The following is a 24,109-nucleotide window of genomic DNA, read 5'->3' as shown; positions in this document are numbered from 1 at the left end:
GACAAAACCAGGAATTATTATTATGTAGAGAGTTACCACTCTTGCCTCTTTTGCAGCTCCTTCTATAGTTAGATATCTTGGGAATATGTTGTTAATGGGTAACTCAGGATCAAACAGGTTTTTATTTTCTGTTCTTATGTTCTCAGACTCTGCCAGAGAAGTGTGATGCTGAATATAATTAAAAAGAAACCTTTGCAGCAGACTAATTAAAATTGTAAAAATACTTGTAAAAATCTGTGGATTAAATATTGGCATTTCCTTTCCTAGTTTATTAATAGAAGTAAATAAATGAAGGCATCTTTTTCAAATGCAAAAAGTCAATTAGAAAAAAAGCCAAGAAAAATTAGACCTTGTATTTTCAGACATTAGCATTTGGTCCATTTTCACAATAGTTGCTAGAAGTTAATCACTTCCCACCTGTCAATGAATCCCCAGTGACTATTTTTATTATTCATTAAATAGTTACTGATGAGTGCAAGAGCTGAATGCTTTCCTTCTATTGAAAGTATGTGGGAATATTTTTCTGTTTTCTTTCGGTCATGCCAGGGTTTTGCTGGTGTGCATGCCAAATCAGTTCACTTCACACAGAGCAGCCAGTAAGCTTGCTTGCTTCAGTAAATCAACACTTTATGCCTGGATTCCCCTCTTGAAATGGGAAGAGCTTCTCAGTGAAGGTGAATTGTTTTCCCCAAAATAAAAGCCCTGCTCTGCAGCTAATCACACAAATGTGATCAGGTTGCAGATCATCCAGCCAGAAGCTGGTTTCAGATCAAGGCTACATGACTATCCCTAGACTGTCACAGCTCATCTGCTTACAGCTCTGCAATTATCCAGGCTCATAGACAGAGCAATCCAACCTCCCAGTCTCTTATCAGGGTTGTCTCACAGGTGGTTTGGCAGCACTTGCACAACGTCAGTGCTACCAGGGCACACACCACCATCACTCCTTCCTCTGCTGCTCTTCTAATCAGGAGATGCCTTGAGCCGGGTTTGGGCCCTTCCAGCAACACCCTGAATTCCACACCTGGCACCTGCAGCCAGCCGCTTCACACATGGCGTTACTCATTCTTGGTGAGCTTTTTTATCAGCAGGAAAATCCGACAAAAAATGTTCTTCCCATTAAAGGGCAATATCTTCAAATAGTTTAAATAGTTACTTACATTAATGTAATTTTAAAAAATTGAAAATTGAATGTAAATGAATTTAATCATTCAGATTCTCTGGAATGAGTTGCCCAGAGAAGCTGTGGATGCCCCATCTCTGCAAGTCTTCATGTCCAGGTTGGATGGGGCTTGGAGAAACCTGATCAAGTGGAAGGTGTCCCAGCCCATGGCAGGAAAGTTGGAACTGGCTAATCTTCAAGGCCTTTTCCAACCCAAACCATTGATTCTATGATTCCATGCAGTACACATGTAATGCCTGGTACTTTACTCTCTATTTAGAGCAGATAGACTACACTAAAGATACATTCTGGAGTAAATATACCCTAAGTATACCTATTTCTTTTAAGAGAGTGTTTCAATTACAATCAGTATGAGGGTGTAAATTGGATCCATTCTTGTTCCAAAAGGTGGGTGTAGGAATTGCTGCAAGGTGGTCCAAGTGTGTTGTCCATGTACACAGACAGCTGGATGAAGAGGATCACCCATCCAGAGGGGACATGGACAATGTGTGCTCCAGGCACTCAGCCTGGGTGCTCTAACAGTGCCCCTTTCCCTCTCTGGTGGCCACATGAGGAATGGGGCTCCTCACTGAGCTCCACTGGGTCACATGGAAGTTAGAGCCTTGAAATAGTTTTAAGGTAAATGTGTGTGAGTGTGTGTACACGGACCAGAGCCACCTACCCTGATGGCAACAGAGGAGAGCAAGATTTGCACCCTTGTGTGCCTCGGATCTCCCATCAGCACGGACACCCCAGACAAGTTGTGTACCCCTTGCTCATGGGTGCCACAGAAGGCAGATTTTGCTGTTTCCTGAACTGCTGCTGCCCCACTGCAAGATTACCTCTGCTGTCATCAGCAAAAGTAGCACTATCTGCTTGTAACTTGGGAGTTATAGCCAATTCATAAAATATATAGAATTCTAAATTAATCAAGCTGCCATTCTTGTACTTAGAAACGTTTTTATTAAATATTTTAAACTTCTTTATGAGACAAATAATATTAGTGGCTTTATGCAACACAGTGGCATGTAAAATAAAAACAATTTAATGTGCAAGAGAAGACAGCACTAAGTTACCCTTCATATTGGCCACCCAACTAGAATGATTACACATGGAAGAGTCACTTATGGCATTTCACGCACAGTGCACCCCCAAGAGGAGGGGATGGAAGCCAGTTTCAAACAGGCTGGCTTCAGAACCAGAAAGAGCATGAATGATTTGACCTGGTGCCCCCATCACTTGCAAAAGTCAGTGTTTTGCTTCTAGGAGCTAGGCCATCAACTCTTCGCAGTGCATTGCATTGTTAAGCAAATGTTTACCTGGAAACAACACACGGTTATCCTTTCATGAAAATAAAACTAACTCCGGATTCTTAAAAAAATATATTTTTTTTACTTTCCTCACTGACAGAGCATCCTTCCACATTTGAAAAGAAAAACTGTTTTATGATAAATGCTTTAAGTTTCCATTAATGGAAGTCTCAGATGTAGCAATAAGGCCAGTACGATCATTCTTTTTCTGGCAGTAGTTCCTGATGGCTTTGTAGATGGCAAAGGTAGGGATGGCCAAACTGGGCACTCCGGCGAGGATTACAATGATAGCATACACCCAGGGGGGATATTGAACCTTCTCTGTTTTGGGGAACTCCTCCTGAAAGAGCAAACAACCAAGTTGTAGAAAGTCATGAGGAGCAAATACCTGGGAATATGCACACATTCAATAATTCAACAGATCAAAAATGTCATCAGAACAGTGGCTGGCCATTGGCACAACAGTTTGCCAATTCCACAGCTTGAGGGTTTCCAGCCTCAGCTGTTTTGGATTTATTTTTTCTTTAAAATGATGTAAAGAAAATGGCATGTAAGAAGTAAAAGCCAGGAAGGGAGACTGGGGGACTGGAACACTTCCTTGGCACAAAGGAATGTGGGAATGGGGGGCCTGACAGGCCACCAGGGCTTTATGGCCAATCAGCCTTTTTGTGGGAAGGCTGAAATCAAAGGGTGAGGGAGGTCTGAAACATTATTAAGGGGGAAGAGAGGTTGCAAAGGAGGAGAAAAGTAAGCAGTCCCATTTCCATGTCTTGTAGCAAGTTTGCCAGAAAACTGATGGAAGATGAATATAACTGACAATGACTCTTATGTTAAACAAGAATACTTAAAATAATTATAAATAAATATTTTGGTTTATACACTTACATAGCTAGGGTCCCAAACACTGTAGAGCAGTTCTTTGTTGACTGTCACCACAAAATAAAAGAAAAAGATAACTAACATAATGAGGGGACTGATAAGTCTCCAGGTAACCTGCCAGAAAATGTTGGGCTTGTGTCCAATCATGAACTCAATATCCTTGTTAAACCTAGAAACAAAAATAGGAAGTTCAGGACCTTAAAAGCTGGCCAGGATCAAAGAATGCCTGCTCATAACCAGAGAAGTCCAAACTACCCTTAGCTGTGGTTCCCAGGAATTAGCTAATGCCAGTGTGAGACCAGAAATGACAACATCAGGAGTTAGACCTCAGGAGTTCAAATGAAGGCACATATCATTGCAAGTCAGGAAAATTATTTGTGGAAATGTACTGTCTTGAAGAAGTCTGGGAGGCATATGTGAAATAGTTTCAACAGGAAAGAATCAGTGTAGATTTTTTGGGGATTTTCCCCAAAACATTTTTCAGTATTGCTTCACAAATTTTTGTTAAGGATCTCAGCGCTGCATAAATTAAAGGGAGTGACACAATATTAAAAAAGAACAAAGGCAAATAGCAGTAATTTAATAGTTAGATTATAATATAATGTTTGCCTATTTTGGATATCTACCAGTTTTCTCAGGCTGAATAATGAAACAATATTGAACTTTACACATTATTAAGAACACCTACAATGGTGTTATTTGGATTATTCATGGACCATGGGGCAAAAATATTTCCACAAGAAGAAACAAGCCCTGCATTGAGAGTGGTACTGTCTGCATCAGTCCTGAACCAATTCATGGCCTCTCCATATAATGCAACCTTCCACACACACTTCTTTAAAAATAGTTAGTTTGGAAGTTTGGGGTTTCTGTTTTAGTCCTTTTGTCTGGCTTTCCTGCATATCCTATGGGGATAAACTTTTAGGAGGGGGCTATTCAGTCGGTCCTTCAGCTATGAACAACACACTGAATCCACTTGAATCTCAATTACTATGTAAATTGATTTCATCTTTTCATCCCTAACATCTGAGATCTAGGTGTCTTAAAATGATACGGAGCCCCATGTCCTGACTGCAGCACACGTTCAGGCATAGTTCATGTGTGGATAACACACATGTTCTCCTTCAAGCAACAGAGCCACCCTTCCACCAATGATCTTTTCTCAGAAAAAGGTCACAGAAATTCATCTGGAGCAGATAGGACCACCTTTGGGCAGCCCTGATAGCTCTGTTCTCATAGAGGACTACAGTGATGTGTACTGGCCAGGAACATGAAAGTTTGGTAGAGGCTCTTTTCTGAATCAAACACACACACACACACACACACAAACATATTGCCCCCACTTTATAGACTCAACCCATGTTTGTGTCCTGGGAATAATTTTAATTTACTTTGTAAAGAGTTCTGAGATCTTAAAGGGAAGGAAAAGTGATCAAGATAGGCTTTTCTGTTCTGAACAAATTAAGATAAGCCCTCTTCCTCAAGGGTACACCATCTAATTTACCTAACCTGATTCATGCTTCCTCAGGTAGTATAAAAGTATGGGAAAATGGGTCACAAGGGCATTCACCCCACTGCCAGGAGCAGCAGCTGGATCTGGCACAAGTTCAAGTAAAACTTGTGGGTGATTGAATTTCCTGTACTTTATTTCACATTTCTTATGTATTAATTATAAACATGAAGATGTTGAAACTTGATTTATTAAATTTCTAGAAAGCTGAGAGGATAGTTACTCACTGCTACAACTGATGAAGTCCTGGATTTATGAGATGAGAACATATCTCAGTAGCCTTGGATTTGCAACCTGCTGTAAACCAGTATCTGCAGCCTGCCTGGCGATCCCCGTGTTGGACAGTATCATTTAGCACTCCCTGCAAATACTCCTGGGATATACCTCTGCTTTAAACCTTCAGCTTAATGCCAATGTGCTTGTACTTTGCTTCTGCTAATTAAATGTCTAATGCAATTATCCTGAAGAAGGGTTATTATAAATGTCACCATATTTAAAAGGCAAATGAACTATACTGGCTCTTTTGTAGCTGTTGCAAATTTCTGCATTCTGATGCCTACTTTGAAAATAAATTATTTGCACTCATATCATTGCACTCCAGGGCTCTTGTTAATGCCTAATATTCTCTTGCAATCTTAGGGATGTGTTTATTTGAACTGGTTGTTAAAGAGCATTACTTATTATAATGGCTTAATAAAATGGAAAGAATTCATATTTAAATTCTTAACAAGCATTATTTCTTTTTGCTGAGAACTCTTTAAGAAACCTGAAACGTATAAGCAACCCTAAACTACAGCTGCATCATTTCATTGATTCTGTAAGAGAAATTCTGTGCACAGAGATCCAGCAACACTGTAGTTTTACAACAATAATCACTTTATGCATTGATATCCAGTAATGGTTAAGCTGTAGTTCGTACCTGTCTATTCCATAAATGTAGACGACTGCAAACATCTCACAAAATGCAATTATCAGCAGGGGAATAGAGCCAGCAAAACTATCAAATAGAGTCAGCCAGTAGTTACCAGAATTCAGCACAAAAATGAAGGCTATAAAATAACACACCAAACAAACGAGACCTGGGGGAAAAAACCAAAACAACAGCACACTTAGGCAAAGAAAGCAAAAGCAAAAAGAGGAAGAAAAGTATTTCCCCAGTAGCTATAAAGGTTTAAAAGTAACTCTTGCAGCCTGAAGGCCACCACTTTATTTTTTAATGGCACTCTGGGAAGGCTGGCTTCTATTTGGGTAAAACTCTCCTAACATTGCACAGGTGGGAGATGTCACGGAAAAAAAGGGAGAAAGCTGAGGAAAGAAAAGAGGTCCTCTTCCTCGTAGCTGATGGGAAAACGTTGCTCTGAGAGAAATCCTGCCTGGGTGAAGGACTCAGGTCCTCCAGCTTCCCAGTGGAGGACATAGTGGTCATTGTGAGCAGGCTGATGGGCAAGCCTAAGGGTGAACAGCTGCCTGCAGGCTCAGATGGAACCTTACAGGAGCTGCCCTGTTGGGGAACATGAGAAAATCTTCAGTAGGTTACTGGGGAGTCTTAAGACCACTCCAGATCAGAAGGTAGAAGTGGAGTGTCCCTCTTTTTCAGCACACAAGCTGTTCTCTGGGGAGAGTGGGGAGGTCACTTCTCTCTAAAAAAGCACTTACCAGTAATAAGTTCCTTAGGAACTCTGGAGGGTATAATCTTGAGATCTTGTAAAGGTACAAGCACACCTTCCATATTTCCAAACATAGATGACAAACCCAAGCAGAAGAGCATGATGAAGAAGAGAATGGACCACAAAGGTGAAACAGGCATTTTGGTAATAGCCTCCGTGAAGACAATAAAGGCTAGGCCAGTTCCTTCAGCTCCCTGGGGAAGATTTAGGATCATTAACATCACATGGCACTTAAATTTACATTGGTAGTCATTAGACTTGGCAACTAAATAGTGGCTATGCATTCCTACCATATTTAAGGTATCAATATGTGTTAGAGTGTTAAACTTACATCATTCAGGAAAGTTTCCAGATCACAGGTTTCAAACTTGAGGCTTGCAAAAGTTTCTGGATCAGTCATGTTGCACAGCTGCTGCATTTGTTCAAAGTTATCTTGGGTTACGTTACCTTCTGGCAAATCAAATGCATTCATCAGAGTAAGAATATTTCTGAAAAAGTGAAGTGGAAGTAATTTGAGATTATTTATTTGTAAGCATCATCAGGATTCATTTACCTCATTGAACAAATTATTAAGAGTACAATATCAAGATCAGATTTGACACTGGAAAGTCCAGCAGATGTACAGGTGCAATTCTTTCTTTCTTCTTCCAAGATGAGTATAGCACTGTCTTTCATGGCACAGATGACACTAAATGGATGGACAGTCTAGAAACCTGTGCAGGAGTTAGGTGCCTGTCTTAGCATTGCAGACTAAACACCAGTCCCCAGACTGGGCAGCTTCTGAATCATGTAGTTTCACAGTTGAATGTGGAGGAACTAGACTGGAAACCACAGAGTCTGGCTGCCCTGGTAAAATGAGGCATCTCTGATGAGACCTAAGCATTTAAGCTCTCCAGAAGGAAATCTAAACACAGAGCTAACACAGGAACCAGGGAATATTACATTCATGCCACGTCAGCATGGACAATAATGTGAAATGTGGTTGCTTATGTAACATCTATGTAGGAAATAAGGTGACTTAAACAATTATCACTTTCTATGGGATTTGTTCCACAAGATTCCATATTTTTATAAATAATGAGTAGTTCTGATGCCATGTGGGTCAAGAGCTGCAATTAATCAGAAATGATAAATCCATCAGCAGCAGGCTAACAGAGCTGCCTCAGCTAAACAAACACCTGCATATTCTGTGGGGGTTCTTTTCACAGTAACTCACTTGTCAAAACAGTCATCATATCTTGCTGTGGCTCTGAATCCAATGATGGAATATATGACGGTTGCGGCGTAGATGGATGTGAAACCATTGATCACTGAAACGATCACAGCATCTTTCTCACAGTTGTTGCTGCAATTCAAAGAGAAGAAACAATGGATGTCAATCACATTCCCAAAATAAACAGTGAAACTGGCTACCAAGACTAAGAAAAAAGTAGTCTACAAATGCACAGGTACATCAGTGTACCCTCTAAGGGCACGCAAGTAGTGCTGTTAGATTCAGTAAATTAAAACTTGGTGCCTTAAGCAATTTAATAGCTATGGTTTTGGTTTCTTTTGGTGGTTTTTTCCACTTCAAATAATCCTGTTCATAAGGAATAACTGCCTGAGCTGTTTTCATGTTTGGTTCATGGGAAGTAAAGTATGAGGGGCAAAAGAGTTATGTCCCCTCCTTTTCAAGCTTGTCATGGATGTGTGCAGACACACACTGCCATGGGCTGTGCCTTCACTGCTGGTGTATTGTGCTGCAAGTTGAAAGATTTGGGCTTGAATTCAGATACTCAGACAGGAAAAGTGAGCAGAATTTCACTTTTCATATCTCTTAGGTATGGTGAAATTGCAGTAGCCAAGAGCACTTGGGAAGAGTTTTGTTTGACTGTTGAACAAAAGATGGTTCAGAATGTTCTCAAGTTTTGGAAGAACAATGGAATGTTATGCTGATAAGATGGGACAGAAAAATTCCTTGTAGAAACTTCTCTGCTGCAGGCACTTCAGTGTGCCTGTGCTAACACAAAGAATTTGCCGAGCCAGAAACAGACTTTCATCTGAGGGATAAGATAAAATATCAATATTCATTTAGTTAATGGTTTTAAGAGAAGGCTGTAAAATGGTAGATACCTTATTTCTCCTGGGCAAGAGAGGGGTATTGAGATAAACTTGATGTTGTCATATTTGATTTTCTGAACATGTTCAAGAGGAGAGGCAAGCCTGTCCAACCAAGACCTGTCACACTGTGTTCTTTCCCCATTTAAAGCATTGCAAATAGGCTTCTGCTGGACATAGGGCATTGAATGGGAATTCCTGGCTATAGTCTTGTGTCAGTTTTTGCAATGTAACACGAGATTCTCCATGACAGGCTTGAAAAGCATTTTTTCCTTTTAGAGAAAGTAATGTGCTCAAGCTCCTTCTCATTATGAGTTAGTGAATTCTTGATGGCATTGAAACCTTGTTGTATTTTATGATGTTTTTATACTCCCAAACCATCTAGGGCAGAGTCACTGATACCTGATCCAGCTGGTTCTGGATTGCAGGTGGCCCAACACCACAGTGTAACACTGTGGACTTTGCATGGGGATTTTTTTACTTATATTTCCTTGGAAGTTTCCTTGACTTTGTTCAGTTTCCTCCTTAAGTCATGAATCAATGAGCATTGAATGAACATGGCCCGATATCACTGCCCTGTGTGTTGGAAAACCCAGAGGGCACTGGTCCTTTCCTTTGTGTCTTTTGAAAAGGTGAATACTCTCAGTTCTGACCCCATGACTGTGAGACATTGACTTGGCCCTTAGGTGGGGCTTGACACCTCACACTGAGGCTTGCGGGCACCAAAAATTCCACAGGATCTTTTCAAAAAACACCTGAAATCAAGAGGGGTAGCAAGGAACTTCCTCAGTGACTGAAATGCTGGTGTGGTGTAATTGAACCCAAACCAAAACTGAAACACAGATTTCTGAATGCATGACCAAACCACATATCCAAACTTAATTCAGAGATGTTTGTCAAAAATATTAGGTTTAGAGAATGCCACACGGTTTTCCTGCAAGAGTGCTGAAGGGATGGCAGGCACCAGGAGGCATTGGTGGTTGCTCCAATATTTTATGAGGGAGAGTGTAGAATATAGTGCTGCATGGTAGTTTGCAGGCTGGGTCAGTCTCTGCGTGATGGGATTCCTCACCCCCTGGCCTCACAGCACACATACAAAGAAATTGAATTTAAATTTCAAAATTAGATGTATCTCCTCATCTCAAAGCTAAGTTTTAAACTGTGTTCTGTGAATTGATTTGAAATGTGTGCTCTACCACCCTGCTCTGACAGCACTGAGACCAAGGGCCTCACCATGCACTGAGCACTCCCACAGAGGAAACTCCTGCTCATCAGCTGCTGGTGGGCAGCCAGCCCCCTTCTTCCTATCCTGCATCACCACATCTTTCTCTAGGAAGTCAGCCAGAACAGGGACCTGAAATCTTGGTTTGGAGAGCTAGGATCAATCAGAGGAGATGCATCTTACATGTCTAAGGGGAGGCTGTCCCAGTCCCAAGTAGCACAATAATAGGGCAAAATAGAGATGCTTCATTTGAAAGAATGAAATACTCATATGAAATTTGGGTTTTGTCTGGCTACTTACTGAACAGAGTTGTAACTGGAGAATGAAATGAGGCCCCCAAAGGCCAGGGAGAAGGAGTAAAACACCTGAGCTCCTGCATCCAGCCACGTCCCTGGGTTTGCCAGCTCGGTAACCTGAGGCATCAGAAACACAGCTTTAAGCACATCCAACATTGCTGTTTAAACTAAGTAGGAGACATTTAAAACAACAATGAAAACAAGAACATTAACCATGCCAAACTCACTGTTCTTGAAGAATTTCAACAAATAGGTCAATACTTGTTGTCAAACTTACTTTTTTATTCTAAAAGAAAACCCATCTGAAATTTTTATATAAGTATTTTGAAAATTGATTTAAAAAATGCTTTCCATAGCTGACAGCTGCCATGCCTGTTCTCAGAAAAGATATTTATTGCTTAGCTTTAATAATGATCATTCAGAGATCTGCTCATGGGAAATGATCCCACTTTTAATTTTGTTTAAAATCTGTTGTATAATTAAACCATTCTCTTAGGTCTTTTGTTCATATGGCAATTAGATGGGTTCCCAAATACATGATTCATGCTATAAATTTAGGCTGGTTCTTAAGTAGAATACAGGAAAATAAATCAAGCCAAATAAATGGCAACCCCACTGCTCTGTGATGATCATTCAATTCATTATAAAAAATTTTGATGGAGGATGGAGAGAGAGAGAGAAAATATTTGTGTGTATGTACACTTGTTATATCCAATGCAAAGGATTCACCTCATAGAACCAAGATTTTTAAGGTGTCTGAGGGATAGAAAAGCAGCAGTGGAGAGGACTAATTTGCAATCAGTTGTTAATTACAGAGAGAACTACATCATGTTTCACTGAGCAATGACCCAAGCAGTGACTTACATTAGGGGTGAAGAGATACACAATTCCATTGGTTGATCCTTTCAGCGTCAAGCCGCGGATCAGGAAAATGGTAAGCACCACGTATGGGAGAGTTGATGTCACATACACAGCCTGCACCAAAAAAATGTAAATAAACCATTCAAATAAAACAAAACACTTGAGTTAAAAAAAGAGAAGAAAAGAGGGAAATAATCAAGGTATGGTGACTAATAATAATGGCAAGTTTCAAGCGAGTCACAATTAGCACACTAATAAATATTCAATGAAATAGTATGTGGAGTACATTTTTGATAACAGACATACTTTTTAGCAATAGTAGCCTATTTAAGAGAAATTGTCATTGTTGAAATTCAACTCAGACCATTCAAAAGCAGCATCAAAAATAACCTACACTCTCAGACCAGACTGATGCAAGGATGGACTCTTAGGGCTTTGCTGGTCACTCTTTTGTAGAGACAATATTTAGGATTTGCACAAACCCAAATAAATCTGTATAGGCATGTTTTGAAGAGAATGGCCATAATAAAAAGAGAGTCCCTCGATCCTGCATTAAAGATAATATTAGTGTTAAAGTGATAATACCTAAAGAATGTCTTACTAGGACCTGTAAGGACAAGGAAGACTCAAAAAATTGCTCACAAAAATCTCCACACAAATCAAATCAAGTCAGATTCCATTTCATTCACGATCATTCTTCAAAAAGCAGTCCTGGCGATAACACAAAATTTTAGACATGCTTTTACTCAAAACCCAGACAGTTTCTACAGCATTACTAATTCTGTATAAACAAGGAATCACAACAGCATTATTAAAATTATCTCATTAAAAATCCCCCCAGGATAGAGTACCTTTCCTGTTGTTTCAATGCCTCTGATTGTGCACACGTACAGCACAGCCCACGCACTTGTTAAACACAGCAAAAGCCACCACTGGATACTGCCGGAATCCTCAATGGAAGTGGAGATGTTCAGCGTTTCTCTGTACCAGAAGTAATCTACAGGAGAGCTCTTGGCACACTCTTCTACGTAATCTGTAACCACAAAATGGTTGTCATTCTGTTTGTCTTCTTTTACTTGAAAAAGAGAAAGCTAAATAATAAACACCAGTGTTCTAAATTATACCACTTAATGCCAATGGATTCGTTGTTGGCAAATTTTCAGATTTTTGGAGGCTAGTTTCATGGCAAAATGAGACATGTAAAAGACAGCTGTTTAACAGGTATTTTAATACAGTGGCCCTTCCTGTCCCACACCTCCTTCCTCCCCCACACCTCCTTCAGCAATATTTTGTCTTCTGTTTTGTGGGGCATTGTTCAAGGTCTTGTCAGCTCAAGTTGAATCCTCGGCTTCCTGCACTGCCCTGGCGTGTGCACTATTCTGCCCTGGCCTGCCCTCAAATTAGGCTTTCCATACTTTATTTGGGAGGAGAGGAGCAGAGCACTCTGAACAGCTGTTCACAGACCCAGCAGAAAAACCTGCTTCATACAGTGTCACACGGGGCTGGCTATGGAAAGCAAAGCTGCTGTCACCAAGCAGTCTCCGAGGGGCTGAAGACTTGTCATATTGAGAGATACAGGTGTTTCAAATGGATTGTGCATTTTTTTCCCTTTTCAATGTGCTAACAGAGGGCTGTTGGTGAAGAGATGGATGAAACACATTGCCTAATTCTGGAAAATGTTAGTGTTTATACTAGATCTGCACTTAGTGAATATTCTGTATATGAACACATCTGTCAAAATCTACCATGAAGCTTTATATAAAAAGCCAAAATTTGCCTCAAAGATTAAGTGCTGGCCAGATTTTATTTAATGTGAATTTGTACAAAACATAAGTGTCAAACAGTGCAATGTGCCTGACAGGACTACCATGCCTTACTGTTATTTCACAGAAAGGCTCATTCAGTGTAGCTGTTAGAAACAGAAATCTGTGCTGTGCAACAAAATACAGAATTTTATAAAATATACCTGTTCTGTTGTCATTGAGAGGACAGTTATTCCAAGGCAGGGGCTCTTGGAAGGAGTTGAAGAAATACCACATCACACAGGCAATAATAGTATTATAATATAAGCCCACCAGGAAAGATACAAACATTGATGCGATGCCTGAAAAAAAAAAAATCAGATCACAGTGTACATTTCAACACTCTTGTCTTCAAGATATATCAAAGTACACAGTATCAAACTCAACCTTTCCTTCCTCCCCTGCTACATTTTGGATGTAGGTTGATCACCTTGAATTTGTTGCCTAAAGGTTGGACAGGTGAGTCCTAGGTAGAGGTACATCCTGAAACCTCTCTGAGACCGAAGCTGATACCCCCTTAGGAGCCATCTTTATGAGAGGACTAATTCCCTACAGACACCACACAATCAGTTCACAGCCTTGCCAGATAATATCTAGGGAGTTTGGGATGCTGGACACATGTAAAGCTCAACTGATGTGGAATTTTGATTAAATGAGACCCAGATATCTCCTTCTTCCTCAACGTCCCTGCAGAGGTCAGCAGAGGTGGTGTTGTACAGGATGGATGGCTGCCAGGAGGCACAGTCTGTGACCAGGTACAGAATTCACTCTGGTATCTGTCCTCCTCTGCTCCTTCCCAAGTAATCAACATCTGAGGACTTCTCTGGCAGACAGTAAATGCTAATCATTAGCTCCTGAGGGCTCTCAGGTCCTAAAGAATCTTGAAAAATTCCAGCTGCAATGAACAATTATCTTTTGTAACTGATTTACAAATGCAGTGTATGCCAAAACAGCCCTGTTTCTTCCCTTTCAAATGTGTGGTTGAGGTTGGAAGGGATCTCTGGAGGTCATCTGGTCCCACCTCCTGATCGAGCAGGGCCACCCAAAGCTGGTTGCCCAGGACTATGTCCAGGCAGACTTTGAATATCTCTCAGGCTGGAGACTCCACAACCTCCCTGGGCAGCCTGTGCCTTGCTTGCTCACCCTCACAAGGTTTCCTGGTGTTCAGAGGCACCTCCTGTGTTTCCTGTGTAATGAGGCAGCTGTGGAGGTTTGTATGTTGTGTGCATAATGCTGGTTTTGCTACATTTTCAAATGGAGTGTTTGAACACTCGGGAGTCTGGTACAGAGGTGAATAAGTTATTTTCTGCAAGATATTGGTCCTGTGGCTTTTGGAATGATAAGTCTCAGATGCAAAAAACTAAAATTAGGTGGAGCTGAGGTCTATCAGATAAAGATTCAACTAATATTTATCCACAGAACAGTTACAGAACAATTTTTGGCACACCTAAAGGTTCATCCTAATGGTAAAAACAGCCAGTATGGCTAACATAGAAAATATCTCTGAGGCCTGAAATTGGTCTCAAATTAGAGAAAGGTTTTAACAGGGCCCATGGTATTTGAGAATGTGAACACAAATTGTCATTGTGCTTTATCATGAATAGTTTGACCTCTCAATAGAGAGTTAGGAAGAGGGGAAAAGTAATAGATCTTGAAATCTCTTATGGCACACCAGAATAAAACCCAGAAGATTTGTTCTTTAGATTATCAGTTCAGACTTGTGCTTTCTCAGGCGATTTTTGACTTACCAACCCCTTTCAGAGTAGGGTGGATAGAGCTCCATACGCCCACACTGCCTTTCCTCAGCCTTTGACCAATGGCAAACTCAAGGTGAAGCAGGGGGATGCCCTCCAGGACTAGCAAAATCAGGAAAGGGATCATGAAGGCTCCTGAAATGGACAAGAAAAACAACGATTCCGATCAGTGAAGTATTACAACAAAACAAAAACATTAAGTTTGTTGGATGTTGACATAATAAGTGACCTGTAAGCATCTTTGTGGAAACCCTTCTCTGTTTTCTGAGCAATGCTTTGCCTGATTGCCCAGGCAGGGCACTCAATTTTTCTTATTATTCTTCCCAAGTGACACACATAAACAGAAATTATACACTCTCAAGGTTAAACTTTGAAAAAGCCACCTTTGTATTGCAAGTGGAGGAAAGGTAGAAGTGGAGGAAAGGTAGATACTCTCCTGGAATTACTTCCCCGCTCCCCCCCACCCCCTTTTATTTTTCTGCAAAAGATTATGGTTTTATAGCTGTGACTCATGCAAAGTATATGAAATCGTTGAATAAATTAAGCAGAGTACCTCAAAATATTAGGCAGGAGCCTGGGGCTATCTGCCTAAGACAACAATAAGTTCTTGGCATCTATGTTCAACAACTTTTATGTTTGATTTGAAGACATCTGAAGTACAGGGTTCAAACCTTCTTAATTATTATAAAGTTGGTTAGTACAGGACAAGTATTCTTAATAAATTTTTTCCTGAACAAGGTGTACCTTGGAAATGGGAGATAACATAGAACATTGCAGTGGACTCTGAAAGTGCAGAGTCAAATGCTTGAATATTGCCACACATTAGAATTATGGTTATCTGTCATTACAAAATGTCTTTAACTTCCTAATCTAACAGGAGCAAGTCATTGGAATGCAATAAAAAGAATGCAGACCAGAATGTGAAGGGTTCAGATCTGGCTGTTTACTGACTTTGCCATCATGTGCAACAAAAATCAGATAGCAAGTGAAAGAGGAAACCTGAAGAATGAAAACCATTCCAGAAACTGAAATTTACTTCCTGGGGATTCCAAGCTATCAAGAAAGCTGGGGCGCTGTGAGCACAGAGCACACCTTTTTAATTTTTTTCCTTTCCTCTTTTTGTGTCTGTGCAAGGTCATGGAACCCCTTTATCTGACTGCTCTGTCATAGACGTGTTATGCTTAAAGACTTCTTCTACAGTATCTTAATAAAGGTACTTCTGTAAGCATCTGGAGGAAATCCCCTGAGGCTGATATAGAGCACTCTTGGCATGTCTGCCATTGAAGGTAGTTCAACTCTGAGAGTCCTGCAGCAAATTTTACATGCTGTGCTGTTGATAGGGAGAGCTATGGTGTTGGGACTGTGCTGCTGCTGAATCTCCCTGTCCTGGAGGGAAAGCAACATCTGCCCAGACTGCTAGAACTGGGCCTGAATGGTGCACTTTAGATTAGTGACAAAAAATGGAGCCTAAATGAGAATATCAGTCTGCCTGCTGTCTGCTGAAAGCAAAAAGTTCAGACTACCTTTGAATGCTTTCTAATGCTGCATAGGAAAGAGCCTGATCTTCCCCCACTTCTGCCAACAGAGATGGTAGCTATCAAAAATGATTTTTCTTTGACAGGTATGATAAGGAACAATTGGTCATAGCTTGAAAAGACTGTAAAGGTTGTACATTTCCTTATTCAACAAGATCTTTGACCAGGGAGATAATTTCTAATTAAGTCCTTAAGTGATCTTACTGTGACCTGACAAAAAAAAATGATGTGTCTCCATTAGGAGCACCTGAGCAGAACTAACTGCCAGTCCATGATCTAAAATCACTGCAAGCTGAGTTTCAAAGGATGACAAGGACTTATCCTCAGTGCAAATGGGGAGTGTTTGGATCAGGCAGCTGTACAGATCTATCTTCTGGACTTAACTGTTACTGGTGCTGAAGAAGGGCTTTATCAGAGAGAGTTGAGAGTGTGGTATGGCAGAGGCCTATATGGCATCTCAAAGAGTAGGTAACAAGAAAAGATCCAGATGAGGCAGCCATATCAACTCTGTAGGATCAGGTTTCAGATTCTTATGAGGTGTCTTGGGCTTGAAACAGAAAGAATACTCCAGAATTTAAAACTGCTGGTATAAACACAATGATTGCGTCTTTCTCTGATCTTACCCTCATGAGAGCTCCTGGTCAGAGTGTGACACGAGGGAAACTGCACCAGCCTGACACGGGGTTGGAGCACAGGGCATATTTATAGCTGCTTGCACTTCCATGCATTGGTAAGTAACTCCGTCTTTCTGAAAGGCCAGAGACTTTGCGTGTGAAGGTTGTCCCACTGACTCTCCCATCAGGAGGGGAGGGTGGGTTCCCTCCCAAAGGAAAGGAAGCCATCAGGATGTAAGGGGATGGAACGCAACAGTGAGGGGGCACTCACTGCATACACTGCAAAAATCTTGTTTTCTATGAAAGCAAAAGTAAAACAGTTAGGAGAAGTGTTATTCACAGAAAGAGGGTGGAGAATCAGGAGAGAACAAACAGTTTGAAGCCAAACTTGCATGCACTGCATGTCTAATCAGATGAATAGGGGCCCTTAGGTGCACACCAGTTCCAGCACAGCTAGGGAAGTCCATAAAAAAAGAATGGGACAAGCCTTTAGAAACTGAAAGGACAAACGGAGTCAGTTCCTTGCAGTGACTGAGTCTGACACGGTTTAAATGAGTCCCAGAACCTCTCCCAGCATGGGCAAAACCTTCGCACTGTCAACAGTGATGCCAGGCACAGGGGCATGAGGAGTCCATTGCCATTTCTGGCTTAGATGCCTTTCAGCTGCCAGTCAACAAAGCATGGAGAGAGGGCTGCCCTATTGTATCTGACAGTAGTAGCTCCTGCAGTCAGTAAATTTGTAGAAGTCCCTGGAGTGGTGGGAAACAGAGGAAAGAACCTTGTTTTGGAAGAGACCCTAGGCCCTCAAAAATTGGAATATGCCTTACATGTTTCACAGGTTTGTGACATGAAAACACACAGTCAGAAAGACATGAGTCAGGAATTGACTGCTTTAGCACTGACACCATTTGTAACAATATCTCAACTAAGACTACAATGCTAAATTTGAATTTGCAGCTAGGGAGTTCACTTCCCTCAAAACTAGGGTGGATCATCGTAGTTCACTCTTTTCTGGCATTACAAAATAGCCACTGTTCTCCAAAGTGAGACAGCACCAGCCTGAGGCTCCTGGATCTATCATGGAGCTGCTCCACACTATTGCAAGGCTGTTCTTGCAAGGACTAATTGGTCTCCTGAGAAGGGGATATAGCTGAGATGTGAGAAGTGAGGAAGAAAACAAATGAGATACTCTTCTTCTTGAAGATGATGTCCATATAGTTCTTTTCCTGAAGGGATAGACTAGCACAGAAGAAACAGAGGAATAGTCAGCGAAGTTGGAGGTTTAGCAAACATCTACAAATAACAAATCATAATGAATCTTTCAGTCTTTGACTAATAAAAAGTACGTCCCAAGTCAGTTTTTCTCCTGGCTTTCCTCTGAAACCTTTTCAGTTTGGCAGTCTGCATTTTCTCAGTAGTAGCTAGTTTTTATTGCAAGCAAGGTGAACCACGCTGATTTTAAAAATTGATAATTTTTTAGTAAGAAGGGGTTTTGTGTGTGGCTAAATGACATGCTTTATAGAAGTCTGAGAATACCATGTCTGTACAGCTACCTTTGGCAACCGGCTTCAATAAAAAATATCTTTTCTGGTGCACTAATCACTTTTCAGTGATTAGTCATTCATCCTGATGTGTGCCACAAAGGGCTCAGCATTTTGAATAGCATTTTATGTATTTGAAACTACCAATATTTAGCTGTAGGAATATTGTTGTATTTTCAAGAGAAATAAAATTACAGCTCTCAATTATATATGACACTTCTTTTCTCTTTCTTGGGTTCTTTGGTTTCTAGGGTTCAATTCTAGCAGCCAGCTCAGAAATCCATCTCTGCTGTATTTTCCCTACCTCTCAGTTTCCCCCCAACCTTTCTGAAAGAAGCTACAATGGAAAAATAGTAATTTGACTTGGAAAAGCTGCTGTATAGGATCATAGAGTCATTATGGTTGGAAAAGACCTCTAAGATCATGGAGTCCAAACACGAACCACAGTGTTCACCACAACACCATGTCCCCAGGTGCCACACCCACACACCTTTGGAGCACTTCCAGGTTCACATGGGACACAAAAAGATAAACAAATACTTTTTAAGCAGTCACAATTTTATGATCCTAACAAATGAACCAATGATGTGAAAATAGACCCTGTATAGATGTACACAAACAATGATTGATATTCCAGTCTGTAAACCTTACAGCTGAGATATTAGATTCTCATCCTGTTCCAATAATGTATTTCAAAATAAATAATATTTGGTTTGAACATCTGTATAGCTGTTATTCTCTCTTTAATCTAAGAGCTTCTTATGTCAAATTGAAAAAAATCATTTTTGCTTGCACATTATTCCTCATGAAGGGAAGGCAGGCAGACTTCAGATGGAGGTGTTTTACTATACTAACATGATCTTAGACCTCAGCTGTAGCAACATGTCATTTCATCAACTGCTAAGTGAGGAATTGCTGATGTCATTACTGTCACTTCATTCAGTGTGGCATGCACAGAGATAAAAAAGTTCTCCCTCATGCAGTGGCAAGGTTTCCTTCCATATGCGAGCTGTAGAGTTAGAGACTTCTTTTAAATCAATGGTTTGAACATCAAATATGCATCCTCTTTTTTATAATGGTCATCAGGGATAAAATGAAAATGTTTAACAGTTGATTAAATAACATGTTGCTCAATAAAGATTAAACAAAAGCTATGAGCAACGTCAGAGGCAGCTATCAAATGAAGGGAAATTTCTATCTCATTAAGCTGGTGGAATTGTTGAGGCAAACACCACACCTTTTACATTGTGTGCATATTGAACTCTATTTTGCCTTTGGTAATGGTGGATTTGACAACTTTTAAGACATTAAAGGATAAAATGTGCTTTGCCCTACAAATTTCACTGGGGTAAGTATTCAATTTTTAATAATATAAACTCATAATCTATCACAACAAAAGTAAGTAAATTCTGTAACCACGAATTTCTTTCAGTGTATTAGGGTATCTCAGTGTTAAAATATTATCATAGTGTTGTATGTAGGAAGAAGCAGCTCTCAAATAATTCCAGATTTAAGGTCAACGTCTGAAAATAAATGTTACTTATAAACTCAGTGTTCCTAACTACCTTCACTACAGACAATTTGCAGAGAAAAAAATCTCCCTTCTTTGAAGTCCAAGTACCACACAAGGGTAAATTTTACACTTCACTGTAGTCCATTTATGTTTCATAAGGGATGTAAAATGTGCAAGCACAGGACCATAGAGTAGGTGGACATCCAGCCCCATTCAGGGGTGTCCTTGGCTGGAATACTCTCTACACCACTGCTACCAGACCTCACCCATCAAAAATGGTCCAAACATTCATCCATACAACTCATATTCAGAAAGAAAGAAGTTAAAATAGCAAAGCAAATCCTTAGAAATTAGAAACAATTTTCAGGAGACAATCCATGCAACCTTGTTTCTGCACATACCTAATATCTGATCTGTGGTCACACAGGACCTTTTCATATCCACCGCAGATATTTTCTGCGCAGCAAATAGCTGGCTGGCTTTTTTTAAAATCCCTTAATGCACGACCATAATCCACCATCACATCCAGTGTGAGCTTTAGGACTCTAAAATAATCACTCTGGGAACAATCTGAGGAGGAACATAATCCCCGTTTCCAGTGGGAGAGCAGGAGCAGGGATTCCTGCTGCTCTGCACCCAGGATTCAGTGAACACATATCTTGAAGACACAAAGTATGAGGACATACACCACCCAGGGCAGAGGCACTGGAACTATCGGGGAAGAATGGAGTTTCCTCAGTGAGCTCATGAGTGTGGTGTTTGCTTTCTAGTGGATGATCTGGAAAAAGGTGCATAATGTTGCAGTTTTACCCTACTCTGTTGTAGAGGCACATCTGTGACCCTGAGTGGACCACACAAATGCAAAGATGAACGAATCATCTTGGCCACCATGTTGAGGGGCAAAGACTAAGGCAAAACTTGCCCAAAATGTCTAGTAAATACACATTTCCAACTGCATGTAGGTGAAAATGGATAGAGGGAGCACAACAGAGGTAGGACGTCATACACAGTGACTTCCTCAAGCATCCTGTTCTGGAGTGGTTTTATGGTGTCAGGGAGTTTCCTTCAGCAATCTGACAGCTGCAATCCAAGATGTTGCAGTGCTGCCTCCACTGGGTGCTTGGTATGCTGCAAACGTGGCTGAACGGGAATTAGAGATTACAGAAATTGTCTCAACACCAAAATATCTTCAGAAATAAGAACTTCAAGATCTGCTTTTACAATACAAATAATCACGTGTTCAAATTCAAAGGCATCCACCGAAGAGCAGAAGAGCAGGCAGTTTTTTCTTTTTTCTGATTTAAGGGAAAAGTTTGGGAACAGAAACTGTAATGGGAGGAGGACAGTGGTGGCAGGAGTTGGATTTAGACCTACCACAAGAGGCTGAAATGCACTGTGCAGCAGAGGAGGAGGAGGAGGGGTTGCACAATAGCTCTCCATCCTTATGTGTGATGAAATTAGGGAGTCCTTCCTAAGAAGTTACAGGAAGGCATTGCTGACTACTTGTGTTCACTGGTAAGAGTCCCAGCATTTGGTGCTATGCAAAAGGATTGTTAGACAAGGTACCAAGTCTGGTTAGAAGGACACATATCTGTGTATTAACTTATAATTCCTTTGCTATGTGCTCTCTTTCAATTTCTGCCTAAAATTTGACTGAGAGAGTGCCAGGGAAAAAAGAAGCCAGGGTTAACAGTTGTCAGAGTTCCTGACAGTGTTTCCTGAGAAAGGACAAGTTACAGGATGATGAGAAAGAAAAATAATTGCTGCCAGAGGACTGACACACACACAAGCAATTTGTAAGTCTTCACTGACATCAGTCATAAAACCATGATCCATACCAAGTTCTTTGCATTTGTTGGGTGCTTGCTTTTCAGGTGCATTTCACATGACTAGAACACAAGGGAAAAAAATACCAAAAAGCAGGGAAGTGCCTATAAATCCATCCTGGAAAACAGAGCATGTCCACTTTCTAAAACTAAGTAGAAGAACCTGAGAAGCCAATGAGTGCCATCAATTTTGGAGATACGCATCCACTTTTTTCAAATTAAAATTGTCAAATACAGCAAAGGGCTTCTGACTCTGTGTGTGTGTCTTGTAACTTTTTTGCTACAAGAGCTGACTCTGCTGCAAATGACCTCCAGTTTGCGCTGCAAACTCTAAACATCAGCGCATGTTAGAGAAATCTTAATGGTAAAAGCATCTCTTGCTGCAACTGAGCCACCTCTTGTTACATGTCCCCGAGTCTGTGTGAGCAACTCCCCACAGAGCCCTCATTTGTCCCTACTCTAACCAGGACAGCAATTTTTAAGCATCTCACCATGCACATGTAAGGAAAATTACTTTGAAATATTGTTCCTTAAGCCAAAATTTTTGTTTCAAGATCAAACATTACAAAGGAACAAATGCATTTTACACATATCCCAGAGTGAAACATGGACAATAACCAGATAGCAGACAGAAAAGTCTGTAAGAAAATGAAAAACGTATGTTGTTGTATAATATTTAAGCAATGGTTCAGCTCAAAATTACCTTTCAAAACAAACAGCAAAAGAAAACATGATTTTTAACATTCCTTATCTAAACCCTAAGGAGTACCAGTAAATTATACAGTAAATAACATACACTTGGATTTTAAATGACTTAGTAACACCAACTGATAAAAAAAAATTAACTTCTTTCACGCTGTTACTCCTTGCACAAATTACACAAACACTGACTCTGCAGGTGATACACGGATCAGTCCAAGCCCAATGAAAAACCTATAATAAAAAAATCATTTGGGATCATGATCAGAATCATAATCCCAAGTAGTTTATTAATATTTTAAATACTCACTACATATATGTATGTATGTAAAGCAACATAGGGCTTAGATGGAAGAAATAAACTATGTCATCAGTGGAAGACTCTGGAAGACTCATTTGTTCAATCCTGTGTCCTGAAATAAAAACAGACCCTTCCTTTTCTTCCATCACTAACGTGACTTCGGTGGGTGATCATGACCTGTGAAATTACCTTCTCTGTTATGCAGTCTTCTAGAGAGAACATCATTGTTCTCACAGGAACTGACCACTTCTAAACATATTCCATCATTTGTTTACCAAAAGAGAGATTAAACCTGGTTTATACCCAAAGTTAGTTAAGATGTATTAAAGACATACCTCCTCCATGGCTCTGACAGAGATACGGGAACCTCCAGACATTTCCTAAGCCCACACAAAACCCTACACATGTCAGCATATACTGAGCCTTGTTGTCCCATTTTGGTCTGGAGTCTGCCTCTTCTTTCTCAAGGACCTCAAGTTCAGCATGGGAAGGTATCCTGTCCTCCAGGCCAGGATTGGGCAGCTTCAGCTTTACCATGTTTTAAATTTCCTGACTGAAAGGGTTGCCAGTGAGGAATAATGAAACAGGCAGCTTGTCAGAACCCTGCTCAAAAAGAGACCATCTATTTGCTGTCTTCAGCTATATATACAGAACCTTTGGCACTGGACTTGTAAGTGCAGGCTTGTGGTAAAAAGAAGCGTCAGCAAATCATTCGATTGACCAAGTCAGCTCTGACACTTATTAATGCTTTATCTGCCAAGTTTTTACAGAACAGTCTGTTCATCCAGTAGGATACATCGATTTCAGCTAATGTAATTCAGGAGATAATTTGGCTATAAACCCTAATCACCTATAAGGATATGTAACACCCCTTGCCACTCCCCTGTTTAAACTCACTTAAATACAAATACAGCCCTAGCAAATGAGGAATAGTAGGATTCCACTGGCCTCAGACTAAATATAGATATTTAATATCATTTTTTATCAGGAAGATAAACTGATCGTGACTCACCATCACGTTCAGTTTCCCATTATGTATGCTAACAAAATTGTATGTTTCACAATGAATGTTTCTCTGTAATGGATTGTACTCTGCTAAATGTTCTGACCAAAAGGATGGAAAATGAAAGGGATTATAAAATCTGACCTTTAAAGTCATAAGCAAAATCTGCTTATCCTGATGCCTCTAATCAGTACAGAACAAGGTCTGAAGAACATAACATCTTTCTTATAAATGGGCTTGAAATCAAAGGTCCCTTCACCTTTTCAGTGACCCTAGATATAGTGGTCAAAAATAAAAAAAGAGACACTGGTTAACAAATATTGAAGATACTACTCCTACCCTCATTATTTCAGCACAACCATAAAAAACTGTTCCCTTTGAAACTCATTGTTTTCAAAAGATAAGTCACTTGTCACTGAAAACTATATATAAAATCCAACACTGTATATGTCATAATGAATGTTGTCAGCTACAGGCTCATTGCATGCAGTGATACAGGGTGGTCAAAGAAAATAAC

At 40.3% G+C, this 24,109-nt stretch overlaps 1 protein-coding gene across 1 annotated transcript; it reads right to left on the bottom strand.

The window, feature by feature from the left end:
* Positions 1 to 2,573: 2,573 nt before the first annotated feature.
* On the bottom strand, positions 2,574 to 23,156 carry SLC6A19 (solute carrier family 6 member 19). Its single transcript, XM_032120139.1, has 12 exons — positions 22,925 to 23,156; positions 14,555 to 14,695; positions 12,971 to 13,108; positions 11,856 to 12,037; positions 11,008 to 11,118; positions 10,148 to 10,260; positions 7,745 to 7,873; positions 6,860 to 7,016; positions 6,518 to 6,722; positions 5,781 to 5,940; positions 3,358 to 3,520; positions 2,574 to 2,812 (listed from the first exon to the last, which is right to left on the bottom strand). Exons 1-12 carry the CDS (start codon positions 23,124 to 23,126, stop codon positions 2,606 to 2,608), a joined length of 1,908 nt encoding a protein of 635 aa, XP_031976030.1. The 5' UTR covers positions 23,127 to 23,156; the 3' UTR covers positions 2,574 to 2,605.
* Between the last annotated feature and the right edge of the window lie 953 nt (positions 23,157 to 24,109).

The sequence above is a fragment of the Corvus moneduloides genome, chromosome 1 (assembly GCF_009650955.1).
Source record: "Corvus moneduloides isolate bCorMon1 chromosome 1, bCorMon1.pri, whole genome shotgun sequence".
Classification (NCBI taxonomy): Eukaryota; Metazoa; Chordata; class Aves; order Passeriformes; family Corvidae; genus Corvus; species Corvus moneduloides.
Note: the sequence above shows the minus strand (reverse complement) of the source record. Positions and strands in the feature narration are given on the sequence as shown.